At 36.6% G+C, this 17,696-nt stretch overlaps 1 protein-coding gene across 2 annotated transcripts in view; it reads right to left on the bottom strand.

Annotated features, from left to right (window-relative positions):
• The window catches only part of necab2 (N-terminal EF-hand calcium binding protein 2), a 224,470-nt gene that overhangs the window by 6,709 nt on the left and 200,065 nt on the right, over window positions 1–17,696 (bottom strand). For both annotated transcript variants that reach the window (XM_051951455.1, XM_051951454.1), the window contains 2 exons: window positions 5,234–5,311; window positions 3,832–3,923 (listed from right to left, as the gene is read on the bottom strand). In XM_051951455.1, the coding sequence (XP_051807415.1) occupies window positions 3,832–3,923; window positions 5,234–5,311 (170 nt within the window). The remainder of the gene's footprint in view (window positions 1–3,831; window positions 3,924–5,233; window positions 5,312–17,696) is intronic.

Below are 17,696 nucleotides of genomic sequence, written 5' to 3'. Positions count from 1 at the left end.
GTTTAAACAATCGGGCAGTGTCATGGACAAACCCCGTTCTGGACGAACAAATGTATGACCCGAAACTAAAGAATTGGTCATGGCTAAAATTCATGCTAGCCGCCAAAAAATCACTTTCCTAACCCTATCTTTCAATATGTCAATCCTTCAACTCATTCTTCTGTCGACAAAGCCACATTTAATCTGTGGAGGCAAAAAAATATATAGTTAATGGGATGTCCTATGTGTCCAGACTTTAGGAACACCCTGTATACTTATAGTTGTGGGGATTCATCCATGCACAGATTACAACCGACATATGCAACCTTTTTTTTTTTTAAAGATTTTACGAGTTCAAATTATCTTCCACATGGATGAACTTGCATTAGTTTCATTTTTGCTATTATTAGTGACCATTAATTTCTTTAATTAATGATTTTTGTTGGTAAAAATGGAAAAACTGCCTATAATATTACCTGGTGCCAAAATTAACAGATTAAGTTATCTTTTTTGATCTGACAAAACATAAAAAAACCATCACTTTTGAGTTTAAACTCCAAGAGAACCTGGAAACAAGTCAGTAGTTTCATTAAGAAGCCAAGAATTTGAGACATTTTTGGGCATTTCTGCTTGAAAGACTCAACTATTAATCAACTAATGGTTCAGTTTTCTGTAAATGAATGTATGTGTTCATACATGACTAATGTAACTGGATCTAAGTGGCTTGTTCTTTTCTTTTGTTCTTCATTTGACCTCATGAAGGTGTAAGAAACAAAATGTTGTATTTCTGATAAACTTCAGAACAAATATTACATCATTGTGCCATAGTCTTCTCTTACTTGTCAACTGATCAATCGACTAATCGTTTTATCTCTACGGGACTTGTTTGGTTTCTCGGCATCTTTAGAATAAAAATCTGAAAAGATCAACAACAAACTTTTGCCCTGATGGAATGTAATTCAGTCATGATCTAAAGGGAGGATTCGCTGCTTTTCTTGATATTTTCTTTATGTCCTTGGGTTTGGACAAAATAAAGGTATTTCAAGATGTTATATTGGAGCTGGGGCATGATTACATAGAATAATAATCAACGGTGGAGCCTAATGAGTTCGTATGGACCTTCTCCTGACTGGTGGATTTGTGAGAAACCTATAGAACGATACTAAAGTTTTCGGCATTGAAGTACAAGTAAGGGCTCTTTTGAAGATAAAGTGCTTCATCTAAAGCAAAGTAAACAAAGTTTTGCTCAAGTATATTTGGCATCTTTGGGTTTTAGTCAGCACTAGTTCTCAGCAGGTAACTTTTTCATTGCCTTGGAACAACTTGCCACAGGTCATTCTGTGGAGTTAGTTTGTATTTTAGTTTCTTTTCACTTCATTTTATGCCAAACTGACTGACTGATGTTGAGATCAGGCCTCTGTGGGGGTCAAACCATCTGCCATCGGACTGTCTGTATGTTTCAGACTGTATGTTTGGGTTTATTGTCAGGCTGCAGAGTGGATTTGGGACCAATTAAAAAGAAAAGACAAATACTAGATGCATGTAACTGATTGCGGGCGATTTATCATATTTATCTGCTTAGAGTCTTAATTGTGGCAGCGACAAGAAGCACTGGGGGAAAACAAAGTCTACTAACCCTCAAAAACTCTTCAAAATGATGTAACTTGATTTTATTGTCAAATATTTTAATTTTATGTTCTTTTGGTGGATGTTTGATGTTGCCAATTGTCCACACATGTATTTGACAAGAGCCTGATTGATTAAATACTCAAAATGTATCTGTTTGGATGATTCTTTTCTGAATTTGTAAGCCTTTTTTTGTTTATAGAAGCCCAGAAATACACAATGAGAGATTTGAAAATAGAATTTGTACCTCAAATAACGGCCTGAAATTATCAATACATATAGTTTTTTTTTTTTTAAACACTGCCACTTTTACTCCCTGTGCAGATCACTTTGAATTCTGAGTACCACATTTCCCATCATGCAACTCCTATCTTAGCATAAATCAATGTATTTTACACTTAAGCTCTGTTTTAGGTAATTTTTCTGTTAACCCTCCTCATGGCTTCGTACAGATGAACTCTGGTTTATTTATGACTGCCTCTTTAGTAAAATAAGTGTCCAATCTGCTGCTTCATATGATTTACCTGCAGCTGATAGACTGTCACTCCGTCGGTGTAGAAAGTAAACAGTGTGACCTGCTGCTAGATCCTGATCGATCCTTTCTTCACGTCAGTTTGATTTATAATTACAGGTAATTAAAGAAGCTACCCTACTGTGCCTAGCTGGTAAATACGTGTTTGAAGCTGCAGAAATTCAATAAAGTCAGAGGAAAACCTCCTAAACACCTGGAAGCAACAATTTAAACTTCAACTCCTGTTAACGAGGATTAATTTTATTCTAATTGAGTTTCATTTATCTGATCGATTACACATTAATGCCTGAGTACCGACTAATTATCTGTGCAAATTGCAATGACAATTAAGATATTCTATTCTAACAAGGTGTTTTGTGATTTCTGGCTATAAAGTGTCTTTTCCTTGATTTTGGACCAATATTATATAAATTTACTGATAAATCCTCCCTTTAATCTCTTCACACAATCTGAGGAATCTTGCGTTATTGTGCCTGTTTGTTAATTTCACTGCTTGCTCATATTTTAAAAAAAAACGTTAAGATGTATTTTTTATAGTGTTAATACAAATTTTGTAGTGTAAAGATGTATTTTATAGTGTTAGGACGTATTTTCTAGTTTTGAAATGTTTTTTTTATAGTGATAAGATGTATTTTATAATGCTAAGATGTATTTTTTATAGCGTAAAGCCAATTTTTAAATAGTTTTGAGATAATTCTTTATAGTGTTAGGACATTTTATAGTGCTAAGATGTATTTTTTATAGTGTTAAAATGTATTTTATAGTTTTGAGATGTATTTTTATAGTGGTATGTTTTTTTATGGTGTTATAATGTATTTTTATAGACTTAGGACATATTTTACAGTGATATGACGTATTTTATAATGTTAAGATATACTTTTTAAATTGCTTTAAGATGAATTTTATAGTGTTAAGATGTATTTTACAGTGTAAAAACATTTTATAGTGTTATGACACATTTTATAATGTAAAGATGTATCTTATGGTGTTGACATGTTTTTTTTAAATAGTGTAAAGTCATATTTTACAGTGTAAAGATGTATTTTCTAATGTTGACATATTTTATAATATTAGCATGTATTTTTCTAGTGTAAAGACATATTTTGTAGTGTTAAGGTATACTTTATAGTGCTAATTTCCATTGAATATATGTTTTCTATATGTGTATATTGTTGAAATGACAACAGGTACAGGCTAAATCCATGAGTTATGGTGTGAAAATATTTAAAGTCTAACTCATAATTAATATTAAATGTTTAATAGTAGCAAAGCAATCTATCATGACAAAGAAAAAAGTTATTTTCACTTAATAATTTTGGAAAATAAACTTAGTATGATATTAATTCATCACAGAAATACTGGTTGGTTCACTACTAAAGCTGGCATCTATCTGATGTGTTTAATGAGTGATGGCAATGATGTCGTTACTCAAATAATTCTACTTTTGCTGAGGAGCTCCATACGTAGTTCACCATAACGAGGTATCGAGATAGGGAATAACAAACCTATGTGGTAATGTTGCTGTTATATTTCTAGTAAAGTGAGCCAGCTGCTAATTCAGAAATGAAGTGATGCGTTCAAGTGCCGTCAGATTAACAGAAAGTAGTTCACATTTGGATGGAACTGTCGACTCAAACACAGGCGTATTCTCCAAGACAGTAAACTCAAAGTTCATTCTGTAGTATTTGACTGACCTGGTACAGCTACAGACGACACGGCCTCCGGCTGGCACAGCGTGTCCACCTTCACATGCTGAAAGGCCTTGTTGGGGGCTGACTGGAGGTGCCTGGAACCAGAGGAGACGGTGAGAACTCCCAACACACAACATCCGCAAATAGAAGCACACATGACCTGGGAGCCCTCAGCCTTTACTGTAGGAGCTGAAATATTAATGTTGGAGAAACTCTGCGAGCAGTGGAGCAGAAAGTGAGATCAGCGGGCAGCTACATCAGCAGCATCACTAAATCATGACGACCCGACGCAGCTCGAGTGCTTCAGCAGCTCTGGCTCTAATTAAATGTGGACGGAGGAATTTTTCCAACGGGCTTATGACAGTAATGGAAGAGGAGTGAGAGCTCGCTTTATTTGGCCAATCAATGAAAACAGGGACGAGCTCAGGTCCAGAAAACTTCCAGAGTGCTGACGCCGAGCCGCTCTCAGAAACAATATAAATGTCCTCACTCTCTGATGACTTTTAATACTTTTAAAACGGCTCAGCATCGGGAATGAATCACTTTGCAGCAGCAGTGAACCCTCCTCCTCCTCAGCATTCACATTCTGCCCGTTGCTCAAACAATAAGTCACAGAAAACCAAGAAGCTCTTAACCCTCCTGTTGTCCTCATTTACAGGCATCAAAAAATATTGTTTCCTTGTCTGAAAAAATTCCAAAATTCAGCCAAAAAAAAATCCCAAAATTTCAGAAAATTATCAAAACCTTCAGGAAGAAAATTCCAATAATTCCTTAAAAGTTTCCCTTAAAAGTTCTAGTGAAAAAAAAATCCCCCAAATGTGGCAAGAAAATTCTTGTAAACATTTTCAAAAAATGAGAAAAAATCTTCCAAAAAATCCTAAAAATATCTAAAGTGATTTTATATATATATATATATATATACATATATATATATATATATGAGTAAAACTTCTAATATTTTCATGAAGAACATTCACAAAAAAATCAACCAAAGTCCAACGAAATTCGCAGATTTTGGTTGAATTTTTTTTGGTGAATGTTCGTTGGAAACTTTTTTTTTCACATTTTTTTTCACCAAAAAATGTTTAAAAATTTCCCCAAAAAGTTGAAAATGTGGACATCATCGTGAAAATAGTTAAATAATATTTTTAACATTTTTTTTTCACCAAAAAATGTTCAAAGATTTCCCAAAATCTCAAAAATGTCGAAAATATAAAAAGCAAAATCTAAAAGCATTGGAAGTTTCACTGTGAAAATATTTTTTTCCCACATTTTCAAACTTTAAAACGGGCCAGTTCTGACCTTCAGGACGACACGAGGATTGATGCTGCTGTGAATGACGGATCCCAGCAGGAGGTTCAGGATCAGGAATAAAAAGCTGAGCTCAACATGATTGAAGACTCACCTCTTCCACTCCTCCTCTCCATCCCAGAACTCATAGACGACGAAGGACAAACCGTCTGGCAGACGTACAGCAGTCACACTGATAGAAGAGAATAGGAATGAGGTGAGAAGAAGAGATGGATGGGACGGTTGGAGGATGACAGAATGGGGGAGGAAAGTCACAAGAAGTGCACATTAAAGGACACTTTCTGGAAATGAAACAATAAAAGCAGCAGATCTCAACCCAGAAGATATTGTTGTCACGGCGCTTAACACCAAAAAGACAAAATGACATCTGTAAAAATGAAACTCGCAATAATAAAAAGGAAAGAGGAAGCGTGTGTGACCCGGTCAGATGTTATGGAGGAGTTTTATAGGGAGCATTTTGCTGTAAAGAACCAAGGATCCACCTGATTGCATCCATGGGAGCGTAAAGGATGTTTTTTTTCTAACAAGGTGCTGGTAATAATCCACATTTATCTTTGTCCATGTTTACCTCTGGTGTCATTCAGAAAATGCTGCATTTAAGGGCTGAAGCGGTGAACTGGAGCCGAGAACACGATGGAACAATTTTACCCGACAATAAGCTTCACTGCCTGCAAGTTTAAAAGGCATGTTTATGTTTAAAAAACTGCAGAAACCACACCATTTATCAGAGCCAGAGACAGAAAAATTTGCAAGATTTTCAGCTTTCCAATGGTCCTTGAACTACCCATGTGTGACACATTGCTCTGTTGGGAAATCTAACCCAAAAAATCCCTTTTATTCTATATTTGTAATTTCAAAAATCTCCAAAAATAAACCATTTGCTCTAACCACATTCTATAAAAAACAAAAAATTCAGTGCCCTTCGGTGCAACTGTGAAGCCGTTAATGACTCAGCTGCAGCCAACGGTCACGTGTGGAAAATTCTGAGGCTTTTCGGCTGAACTGCAGGCAGTGTTTCCACAAAGCAGAGAGGATCCAAGTATGGAAACAAATCAGAGAGACTGAGAGCAAAAAATACATGCTGGAGCCATGAAATAAATATAGCATGGCTTAAAAACACTATACAGAAGAACAAGCTGTGAATTTATCGGTGCCAGATGGCGTAAAAACAAAACAAACAAATCTTTGAATTTTCAACTTTTCAGCAGTTCCTGCACTAATCTTGTGTGACATGCAGCTTCAGTGGGAAAATTAACCAAATCAAAGCTCAAAATTGTAAAATTTCATCAAAATCACTTTAATTTACGGGCCTCATTTAAAAATGTACCAAAAATAAACTACTTAGTGTAACCACATTCCATAAAAAACACAAAATTAGTGCCCTTTGGAGCAACTGTGAAGCCGTTAATGACGTAGCTAAAATCAACAGTCATATGTAAAAAAATTCTGTGGCTTCAGCTGAACTGCAGGCAGCGTTGACACAAAGCAGAGAGGAGACATATGGAAACAAATTAGAGAGACCGAGAGCAAAATAAATCATACTTGAATAATAAAATAATAATAAAAATGCTATATGGAGATACAAATTGTGAATGTATCAGTCAATTTGCAAAAAACTAAAGAATAATTTGAATTTTCCAACAGTTCTTGAACTAATCTTGTGTGACATGCAGGTTTTATGGGGTAAATTAACCAAATTTCAGCTTAAAACTGTGAAATTTTAACAAAAATCACCTTAATCTACATCCCTCATTTAAATATTTGCCAAAAATAAACCATTTATTTTAACCAGATGCTGTAAAAAAATAAAAAAATCTGCATTCCTCAGCGCAACCAAGAAGCCATGAGTGACTGTGCTGTGATTAAGAGTCACTGGTCAAAAATTTAGAAATCTTTAAGGTGAACTGCAGGACAGTAGACAAGTATCGAAACTAATTCGAGAGACTGAGAGCAAAATAAACATACTTGATACAGCATGGCCGAAAAACAGTGTTGGTGGAGGATACATTCAGCATGGTGGAACATCTTAAAGGAATGTGAAAAATGTCTAGTTTGTCTAAGTAATAAAAATGCTAATAGTTAAATATCTATAGAATGTGAAGCCAGCATTTTTCCACAGAATTAGTAACATCTGTGGACACAATGGACAAATAATCTAACTAAGTTTCAGTTTTTTTTCTTTTTGATGATTTATAGCATTAGAACTCTGTCATCCTGCACAAAAATCATTTCTGAGTTTTCTCTACTTCTAGCTGTCGTTCTGCTGTTTCCATAGAGGTGCAGGACTTTATACTGCAGTGAAAAATGAACCCACAGGGAGGAAAACTGTGACAGAAACAAGGGTTAAGCTACTTCAACAGGGATGCAGCCGGTGTAAGTGTTTAGATTCAGGTTGTAAATAAAAGCAGACTAAGACAGCTAACTTCTCACCGTGTTTCCTCTTTCCTTGGGTCGATCATTCGCACCTGTTTTCTCTGAAGCAGCAGCTGAGGCGTTTATGCAGATGAAGCAGTGCGGTCCCATTTCGGCACTTTGTTTCGGCACAAAATTACACTTGGATTTATGCCACCTCTGGGCGCCTCTTATCACAAACACAATTTTCATTTTCAATATTTCAGGATTCCAATTTTCACACAGAGCTTTGCAAAAATGAGGAAAACAATCTTTAAGTTCTGACACTGATTGCTTTACATTTCTCATCCGGTTTTGTGATATTTTATAGTTTTCTACACTGCAGGCTAATAAACTAGCCTGCACAGAGTCTTTGCAGTGAAGGAAGGAGTATTATTACATCCATCCTGAGTGCCATCAAAGACTAGAAGACAGAAAGTAGAAAGAAAAATGATTTATTTAACTTTGAATTAACATTAGAGCTCCATAATTCAGGTTAAATGAAAATATAATGCTCCACTCATGCATAATTTTGAGTTTCTATGAATAATACCAATACTAGTTAACATATCCTGCATTTTAACTGAAAATTTGATTTAATTACCTGGTCTAAGGTGTGCCTAAGAAGTCTAAAAATCAATGTGTAGTTCCTGTCTGAGCCTGTAGAGGGCACTGGGCTGCAGCGGAGCTCCACGTCTCCGCAGGGCTTCAAAAGAAATGACTTGTGTGAGCTCTGCTGGAGGATATAATAAAGTGTTTGTGCATGCAATCACACATGCACCCTAAAAGATAATGAGCAGGGAAGGCAGGGGCTAAATAAACTTTATATATTACAGTTAATTTGTGGAAGATTAAACAACGACATGAAGACAGAGGGCGCAGAACAGGGAGAGATCAAGGCAGCAGAGAGGAGTGTGTCCACAGGTAATGAGGAGGCTGCTTCCATCAACAAACCTTCTTCCCCCTCATGTATTATTTACTTCAGGTACCTGTAAGTTCCGTGCTGCTGCATTTACTATAAAGTGATAAATACTGACGACGGCCGAAAACAAACAACAAAAAGCCGACGGTAGCATCAGAGTGAGTGTGGAGTTGCTCCTGTAGCCCTTCCAGCTGTGTGTGCTATTTACTGACCACGGCAGGGCATTTAATACTCGCCGTCCTCCTGGAGCACAGTGTGAAGGAGGTGTGACTCACTGGAGTGAAGCTTTTTATCAGTTAGGAGAGCAGCTGCAGCGAAGGTTCCCGCAGACCTTGAAGGAAGCGGGGTTTGGAAGTGATGGATGAAGCAGCTGGTAAAACACAGGATCCAGATTCAGCAGAAATCACGGCACAAATCACAATTTCCTCTCATGAAATCTAATTTGGCTCATTTAAAGCTTCTGATCACCCACGCATTTTTGCTCCTGTCACATTTTAAACACTGTAAGCTGCAGTATAAACTCCTACACCTCAATGAAAGCAGCACAACCAGGACTAAAATGAAAGGGAACTAAAGTATGTCTTTTGTGCAGCATTAGAAAGTTAAAATCATACAAACTATAACAAAGACAATGCTGAATTTTGATGTCTGTTCTACAAAAACTGAAAAAACACTGGAATGCATGTAATAATTCATATGTTGAGCATTTTTCCAAATGCCCACAAGTTTTCTTCAACCTTGAAATAAATAAAGGCTCAGCACACTATAGATATTTTACTCTTTATATTTTATAACTTCTACAAATTGAGCGTTTTTCAATCTAGAAATATGTTTCACCATGCTGCATGTATCCTCCAACACGTTGCTCCTCTGTACACCATCTTTGAGTCATGCTGCATTTATTTTAACATCCTGTATGTTATATTTTGCTCTTGGTATCTGTAATTTCTCTCCATACTTTGCTTTGTGGAAGCACATCCTGCAGTTCAGTCGAGAGGCTTCTGAAATTAAGTTATTGACCTTTCAGTTGCCCAGAAGACAGCAGAAACTCTTGTTTTGTACAGAATGTGCTGGAAAAAAGGTCTTCAAAATGACTACAAGTGTTATTAATGCTTGAAAATAAAATAAAGGCTCTACATACTATAGATATTTAACTATTTGCATTTTTACAACCTTTACAAACTGAGCGTTTTTCACTCTAGATAGATGTTTCACCGTGCTGAATGTATCTTCCAACAGCTTGCTCCTCTGTACATAATTTTTGAGCCATGTTGCATTTATTTTATTCATCCTCTACGTTACATTCTGTTCTTGGTGTCTGTAATTTCTCTCCATACTTTGCTCTGTGGAAACACTTCCTGCAGTTCAGCTGAGAGGTTTCTGAATTTCTGTCACATGTCTGATTGTTGAGTCACTAAAAGCTTTTCTGTGGTTCAGAAGAGGGCAGAATTTTTTTTTTTTTTTTTTTTTTACAGAACTAAGTCCAAATGGTTCAAAAAAGATTTGGCATATAGAATAAAGTAATTTCAATAAGCTATCATGACTTGAAGCTAAGATCTGATAAATTTTCTCAATAAAACAGCATCACAGATGGCTAGTTCAAGAATTGTTGGAAAGTTGACTGTTTATCCAGTCTGTTGCACTGATAAATGGTTTAATTTGCTGTTTATGACTTTATTTTTCAAATATAACATGGCTTCAAATCCACTGGCTGGTTTTGGGGCTCAGAGGGTTAATATGTGTTCTACAACCAGAGTAGTGTTTAGGAGTCACAGCAATGCTTTGAACTAAGCAAGCTGACATGCAGCACAGTGTCAAGCATGCAATATTTCATTAAATTTACCATCTTAAGGTGTTTTTCTGCCCAAAAAGTTTCAGTAACTTTCATTTTCCAAGAGCTAATGTTCACAGATTTTCACTTTTTCCTCCAACACTCTTTGATTCTGTTTCCACTGCAGGGCCAGGGGAAATTAAAATTCCTCTCTCTGCATTGATTGAACCCCTAAAAAACTCATCTCTGTTCATCACTATTACATATTTACAAGTTCCATTTCCTGAAAATAATTATTTCCTGCTTAAAAATGACTTAGATGCACCTCTACACTTTTGCTTTCAATGTGCAGATTTGTGAACATGTAAATTAATTCAGTCTATGAACAGAGGTGAAGGTGAATAGATCTTTTCAAACACTGTAAAACTACTCTATGTTTCCAATTTTGTACTAAGTTGAAACCAAAACTGATTCTAAAGAAGAAGAATGACACAAAAAAGTATCGTCATGCCTTTGACAGCTTATTTTGCTTATAATGCGTGTTCTAGTGTATAAAAAAACATATAAAGGTAAAAAAAAAAAACCTTGATTTTCACAAAAGAGGGTCATAAAGATGTTTAAACTCTTGCTTTTTTAGTTCCTAGTCTACCAAAGCTAAATTAACAACCACAGGAGGTTTTTAATAAGTGATATTCCCATAACACTAGCAATTATTGGGTCTGTCAATCATCATGAAGCTGCTTCTGGATCCAAATAAAAGGAAGAGAGATGAAATGAAGTACACAGATTCATTTAACATTTATTCATCCGAAACTCAATATTATAAGGGAAACTTCAAGTGCAATTCTTGAGAAAATTTGCCATGGTGAGCATGAGAAAAGTGCAACTATATTCCCCTTTGGATGCTGTTTTAGTCAGATGTGTTAATAGGTCAACATGGGGGGACCTTCCTGAAGGGGACTCGAAGCAGGAACTTTACCACCATGATGTATTTTATTTGTGCTGTAGAGCTAGATTATAATTTCAGAGAATGCTTCATAGTGATTCCAACAAAATGTCAAATATCAGTAAGATTCAGAAGTTGTAGCAGGGTGCAACAGTCTCTATTAATTCTAAAAATAAAACTCAACTTTTAACTGGTTTTAATGTGGAAACATCACCAGAACTTGATGTGTTCATTTTCATAACATACATACAGTTGGCAGATGGCTTGAGTTTACATTGACTCTCACACTAGAATGAATATAATGAAGAGTCTGGTGTAGACCTGCTCTATATGAGAAGTGTCCTGAGATGCGAGATGATTCAGCTCTACATTAATGAAACTGACCTGACGGCTTTGTAAAAAGTGGAGATTTGTGCTGAGAGTTTTGACCATTTAAAAAATGTGATTTAGTGTCAGTAGTGATGAGGGGATTACTGCTGTCAGTATGGAAGCTTTACAAACTCTAAGACTAAACTCTCCACAAGGATCCAAAATAAGTTGGACTTCTATATGAGAGCTTTAATTATTCTTCATCTACTTCCTGAAAAGTTTGGTCAGTCAAAAAGACAAAAACTAATATTTTCAGCTGAACTAAAGACAGACTTTGTGATTTTTCTGCTCACATGTTGTGTTGTTGTAAACTTACTCTTTCAAATAAATAGCCTCCTAACCCCCTGGAAACCAGCGTTTGTCCTGTTTTTGGGTCGCTGCTCGGTGACCCTAGACAGCCGGTCATAATGTTTTTAGAACAACACACCATACTATGATGTTTTACATTGAAGGTTCTACTATGGAGCCAGTTTGACATGTTCAGGCATTCTTTGTGTGAAAACTCAGAGATTTCAGGTATCAGAAGGTGGTTTTCAACTTTCTTTGTTGACTTTCGCCTTCAACTTGAAACTAAATTTACTTCACTAAGCCAGCCCTCTGGACTTCCAGTAAGCTGTGTTCCTATTGGCTGTCCAGGTGGCTGCTTGGTGTTTTCAGGAACACCTGAGCAGCTCGGTGTCTTCCTGCTTTATGTCTGCGGTCAATCATTTCCTCTGCTTCTCTTCACCACTGGACTGGGTTTGGCTCCATTGCTTTAGTTTGTTCTTTAGGCGTTGGCTTGCAGCTTCCAGCAGTAAAATCCTCTTTAATGTGTTTCTTGGTGTGTTTTAGGGCTTTGTACTGAATAGTTGTCTTGGTAGATGTGGTTCTTTAGCCACAGTTAGCACATGGTGCTAATGTGTGCAGTGATTAGTGGATTTGGTGCAGCTGAGTTGTCTTTATCTTGGCTGTAGTGAGTCTTCAGAGGTTTTTGGTCAGACACATTCTGTGTTCTTGTTTGTGAACCAACGTTGGTTGTCCAGAAGGTAAGAGTTCCTGTCCTGATTCTCTGTTTAAAGAGGTTCTCTGGTAGGCTGCAGGAGACTTAGCGTTTGGGTTGTGCTAGTTTGGTTTTTGTACAGTTTCATTTGGACGACTATCTTGAGGCCCCTCCATGTGGTTTAGTGAGGTTTTCTGTGACAGATGAGACTTTGAGAGTTTTTAGGAAGTTCTGGAGACCAGACTTTAGAGCAGCAGAAACATTTGTCAGCAGTTTGAGCAGGAGAAGGTGAGCTTCAGAGTAGAAATGAGAAGGAAACCTTCTTGACCCTTGTGGTGAGGTCCTGTTTGAGCAGGTTGTGAAGAGTCTGTAGTTCTTTGGTCTGAAAGCACCAGAAGAGTTGACTTATTAAAGGAGAAAACAGGAGATATAGTTGGTTCTTCTTTTGCTCTGCAGTTTCCTTAGACTGAAAATCAAGTTTCTATTTTAAATGATTGACCGTGTGAGCCCAAGAAAACTTCAATAAACTCCCTCCATCTCCTGGACACAACATATTTTATTACCATGCTGAAACTTTTTTTTTTTTAATGTTTTTGAGTTTGAATCATAGTTTTTTCTCTCTTTCCTTGTTTAGTTTTGTCATCTGTGTGAAAGGTGCTAAACAAATAAAGTTGAATTGATAAAGTGAATAACTGATGAACTCATGATTGTGACAACAGAAGTATTTTTATTGTGATTTAAGGGTTTGTTTGATTTTTAAGGTTGAGGGTAAAATCTTGACAAAAAAAGATTAAAGAAATAAACTACATAAATGCAATTAAATCAAAGGAAAACCATTTAATACAACAAAACTTTAAAAAAGAAAATTAAACATTAAATACAATTAAGTCATTTTAAACAGACAAAATATTTAATTAGATAATTAAACAGAAGATACAAAACGTAATTATGAAATTAACCCTTTGCGCTTCAGTGTCCCGCCGGCGGTACACCTACTAATTTGCATAGGAATTTCAAGAATGTCCGACGGCTGCAAACGCGATTATACAAACACTATACGCCAATGGAAAGCTTAGATTCTCATGAATCCGCCAGTATAAACCACTTTCAGATGTGATTACCACAGCGGATGAGAAAAACACATTTGTCCGACAAAAAACGAATATCCATCCATCCGTTCTCTATACACGGCTTCAACACACACAGCGCGACTCACATTTCCGGGTTTATTATTACACACAGATGAAAATATTCCACAAAAAACGGCCATAATCCAACCTTTTACATCCAGACAACACAAGCCAGTAAACTATTTTGTCCAAAACATGTCCTGAAGTCGGTATATGATCCACGAATAGGTCATTTTCAAGGAAATGCACCTCGCGATGCACGTCCAATATTCCCTGTACTTCTCGTCATATTTTTTATTTACAAATAGAATATTAGCGATTTTTTGTACTGAAAATGGCTGGAATTGACTGCAGCTTAAAGGGTTAAACATTTAAAAACTATGCAAACATTTAATTAGATTATTAAACCTTTAAAAAGACAAAACATTTGATTAAAAAATTAAATGTTTAATTAGAAAATTAAATCTTAAAGACAATAAAACTTAAAATAGGAATTAAACAGAAAATACAATTAAGCATTTAAAAAGAAAATTAAACATTAAAAGGTGATAAAACATTTAAACCCGTCGAGTTTTTCGAAAATCCGAGTCTCGACTTGTTTCCCGAGTTTCTGGAGTTTCCATGAGGTCGGAGGCAGAACAAGTTGTCATGAACAGGTGTTGAAGTCGGCGAGGATGGAGTAAGTTTTTACAGTAACAAGAAGGAAGACAACTAGAAGAGCAGGGGCCTCATTTATAAAGCTTGCGCACGCACAAAACAGGGCTAGAAAGTGGCGTACGCCACTTTGGTAGCCTCCATTGGTAGGCTAGAATTATATGATTTTAATAGTAATAGGTCGTGATCTAAAGTAGGCTGGTCTGAGGCATGAAAGTCCAGGGCTGAAAATGAGTCCCACTCTGGCCCTGTTAATTAGACTCAGCCACAAAGACTATGACAGGAAAGTCTGAAGAGCTCAGCAAAGATCTGAAAAAGCAAATCACATACTTGAACAATTCAGGAAAGTCACTACGAGCCATTTCAAAGCAGCTATACATCTCAAAATCATCTGTGCAAATGATTGCTTTTCAGTATAAAGTTCATGTTACAGTTGTTTCACTGCCAAGATCAGAAAGAAAAAAAAACTATCACCTGCTGCTGAGAATCAATTGGTCAGGAAGGTCAAGCAAGAATCACAAGAAAGCAGGAACAAAAATTTAGCTATGTGGCCACAATGACCGGACATATGTTTGAACCCCAAGAACACCAGACCTATGATCAAGCATGGTGCCCTGGGCTGTTTTGCTGCCAGTAAACTGATGCTTCACACGAAGTAAAAGGAATAATGAAGAAAGAGGATTACCTAAACATTCTCCAGGAAAACCTAAAATCATCAAGTAGAAGGTCTTGTACCCCCAGCTATGGGTTACAACAAGACAATGACCTCAAACACATACCAAAAGTGGTGCAGAAATGGTTAAATCAGGCTAGAATTAAGGTTTTAGACCAGTCTGTCCAAAGTCCTCAAGAACCAGTGGACTGATGAAGAAACAAATTTGTCAGAAAGTCAACAAATTTTGTTAAACTGCACCGATTCTGTCAAGAGGAGGGTCTAAGATAAAACCAGAAACTTGTAGATGGCTACCAAAAGCAGCCCCGATTTGTTCAACCAAATATCAGCATTGCTGTATGTACATTTGTGACCCAGCAAACATATTATAGAGGACCTATAAACTATCTACCAAAGGACCAAGATGCATGATTGTTTTTTGTGAGAAAGACACGTGTTTCAATCATTCCGTCATAGAAAATTCAAAGTTATAGGAGTCATTGAAAACTTAACACTGCTATGATATACAGAGTCTGTACAAGTGAATGCAAGCTTGACCAAAGGTGATGCTTGAACTGAGCTTCTAGGAAAAACAGTTTTTTTTACGATGGTGTTTCAAAGGTCTGGACATCCAATTCCAACTTTCTCAGCAGAGTCTGTCTGCTGGGATTCGAGTGTAACCAAGTTTTCCATCATAGCACAAACACAATGAAACAACAATGCTCTCAGACTGCAGAACTTTTGGCCCATTCCGCTTTTCAGCATCTTCCAGGCAAATGATTTTAGAATATTATTTGCTCTGAAACAGCTCCTCCCCAGAGACTCCATTTTGTTACAAGATATGCTGCCACTGTTGTGCTGGGAGGTCACAAAGTGTGGGGAACTAATGCGGAACAAGGTGGGTACAAACATAAAAAGTATTGATTTATTGTTCTGCTTTGCTCAGTATTTTGTTTCTGGATGTAGCTGCTGTTTAGTTACAAAGCCACCGCATGTGTTCGCCCTCCTCTACGTCAGTACTTAGCAGAGAAATCTCCAGCAGTCTTGGGTTCATGTGGACTTTATTTTTCTTTGTTCTTCTTAGAAAACTGCTCAAGCTCCGTCAGGGTTACCCTCCTATTCTACCGCCAACTATAAAAAAACCTTCCAAGGTGAGCTACATGACGCTGCCACTATTAGTCTTTATGTTAAAAGACTTCAAAATATTGTTCAGTGTGACTGAACAAAAAAAAAGAAGCTTCCAATGGACCACAGAACCACAGAACCTGCTTTAGCCCTTTTTCATGGCTGTTCCTCACACAGATTGATTTTGGGTCCAATTTATAACTGCACTTGCTATTTTAACGACTGCTCTGAGGGCTGTTCACTGCACACAGTTTGGGTAAGATTTGTGTGCTGTATGATGCATCGTGACAGAAAATATTTAATCCCACTCACTTCAAAACACAGTTTGCTTATCCAGTGATAATTGGGATGTACATGAAACAAGCGTACTTAATGAATCATTTATTTTCTGCTAGTTTAATTGGGGTCATTTGTAGAGATTTGTTGTCATTTTGACAAAAGACTCCTTTTTTCTGAGAAATGTTGAACAATTATTCAACTTTTTACACTGATTGTGATTCAGTGTTGTAAAACCAAATGATTGCTTTTATGCAGCACTGTAGATGGAGATGTGATCTTTGTCTTGTCTGCCATGCAGCATTATTAAAGCTGCTGTGATCAATAACTTTATAAGGATCAAATGATTCTATTTAATTCAAAAGGAGTCCCTTGCAGGGACAAAAAGAAGATAATTATCGAAGTTCTTTGTAGCATCTTTTTGCTCATTATTTTCTTAACAGCAGGGAAAAATCAGCATGATTGCTAGCTAGCAGGTTTCTTATTTTAACATGAATACAACAACTTTGTTTGTTTTGGCCTTTAACCCCAAGAACACCAAACCTACTGCCAAGCATGGTGGTGGCATTATCATGCTCTGGGTCTGTTTTGCTGCGAGTAAACTGGTGCTTTACAGAAAGTAATCATCAGCCAGACGGGTGAGTCTTGAAGACAATGGTGACAAGCGTCTCTAAACGATGCAGAAATGCAAATACAGAAAGTCTCACGAACATCTATTAAAGGTGTCTACCCAGTAGCAACACGAAAAATCAAACATTTCCTCACTCTTACTTTTGTACATTTTGTCTTTGTAACTTTAAGAGGGACTTATTTAGTTTTTGACATGACGTTTACTTTCAGATACACTCAGATGTACATGATAATTGATTCACATTGGCCCTGTCTGGTCGTCATCATTAATGACTTATGGCATAATTAACTCTTCATCTTTATGTAAACCTCATTTAAATGGTTTGTATGCCTGTAACCTGTTTGTTTATGCTGGAACATAAATATCTGCCATCGCATTTGACAGGCATGTTATTTCAAAAAATAATCACCAAAATCACACTGTCAGACAGAAACTGAAAACAGGAAGAATTATTGGATTTTCAGCTATCAAACAGTACTTGAACTCATGTTGCTTTTTGTTCAGTTCGGAAAATGAACCATACCTAAGCTTGAGACTATACTTCATTTAAATCACTTTATTCTGCATGTCTTCTTTATGAATTCACTAAAAATAAACCATTTGCTTTGATCAGATTCTGTAAAAAACTAAAAATTCAGCACTCCTTGCCTCAACTGAGAAGCTATTAGTGCCTCACCTGCAGCCAACAGATGTAACAGAAATTTTCAGAAT

This window comes from Acanthochromis polyacanthus, chromosome 8 (genome assembly GCF_021347895.1).
Source record: "Acanthochromis polyacanthus isolate Apoly-LR-REF ecotype Palm Island chromosome 8, KAUST_Apoly_ChrSc, whole genome shotgun sequence".
Lineage (NCBI taxonomy): Eukaryota > Metazoa > Chordata > Actinopteri > Pomacentridae > Acanthochromis > Acanthochromis polyacanthus.
Note: the sequence above shows the minus strand (reverse complement) of the source record. Positions and strands in the feature narration are given on the sequence as shown.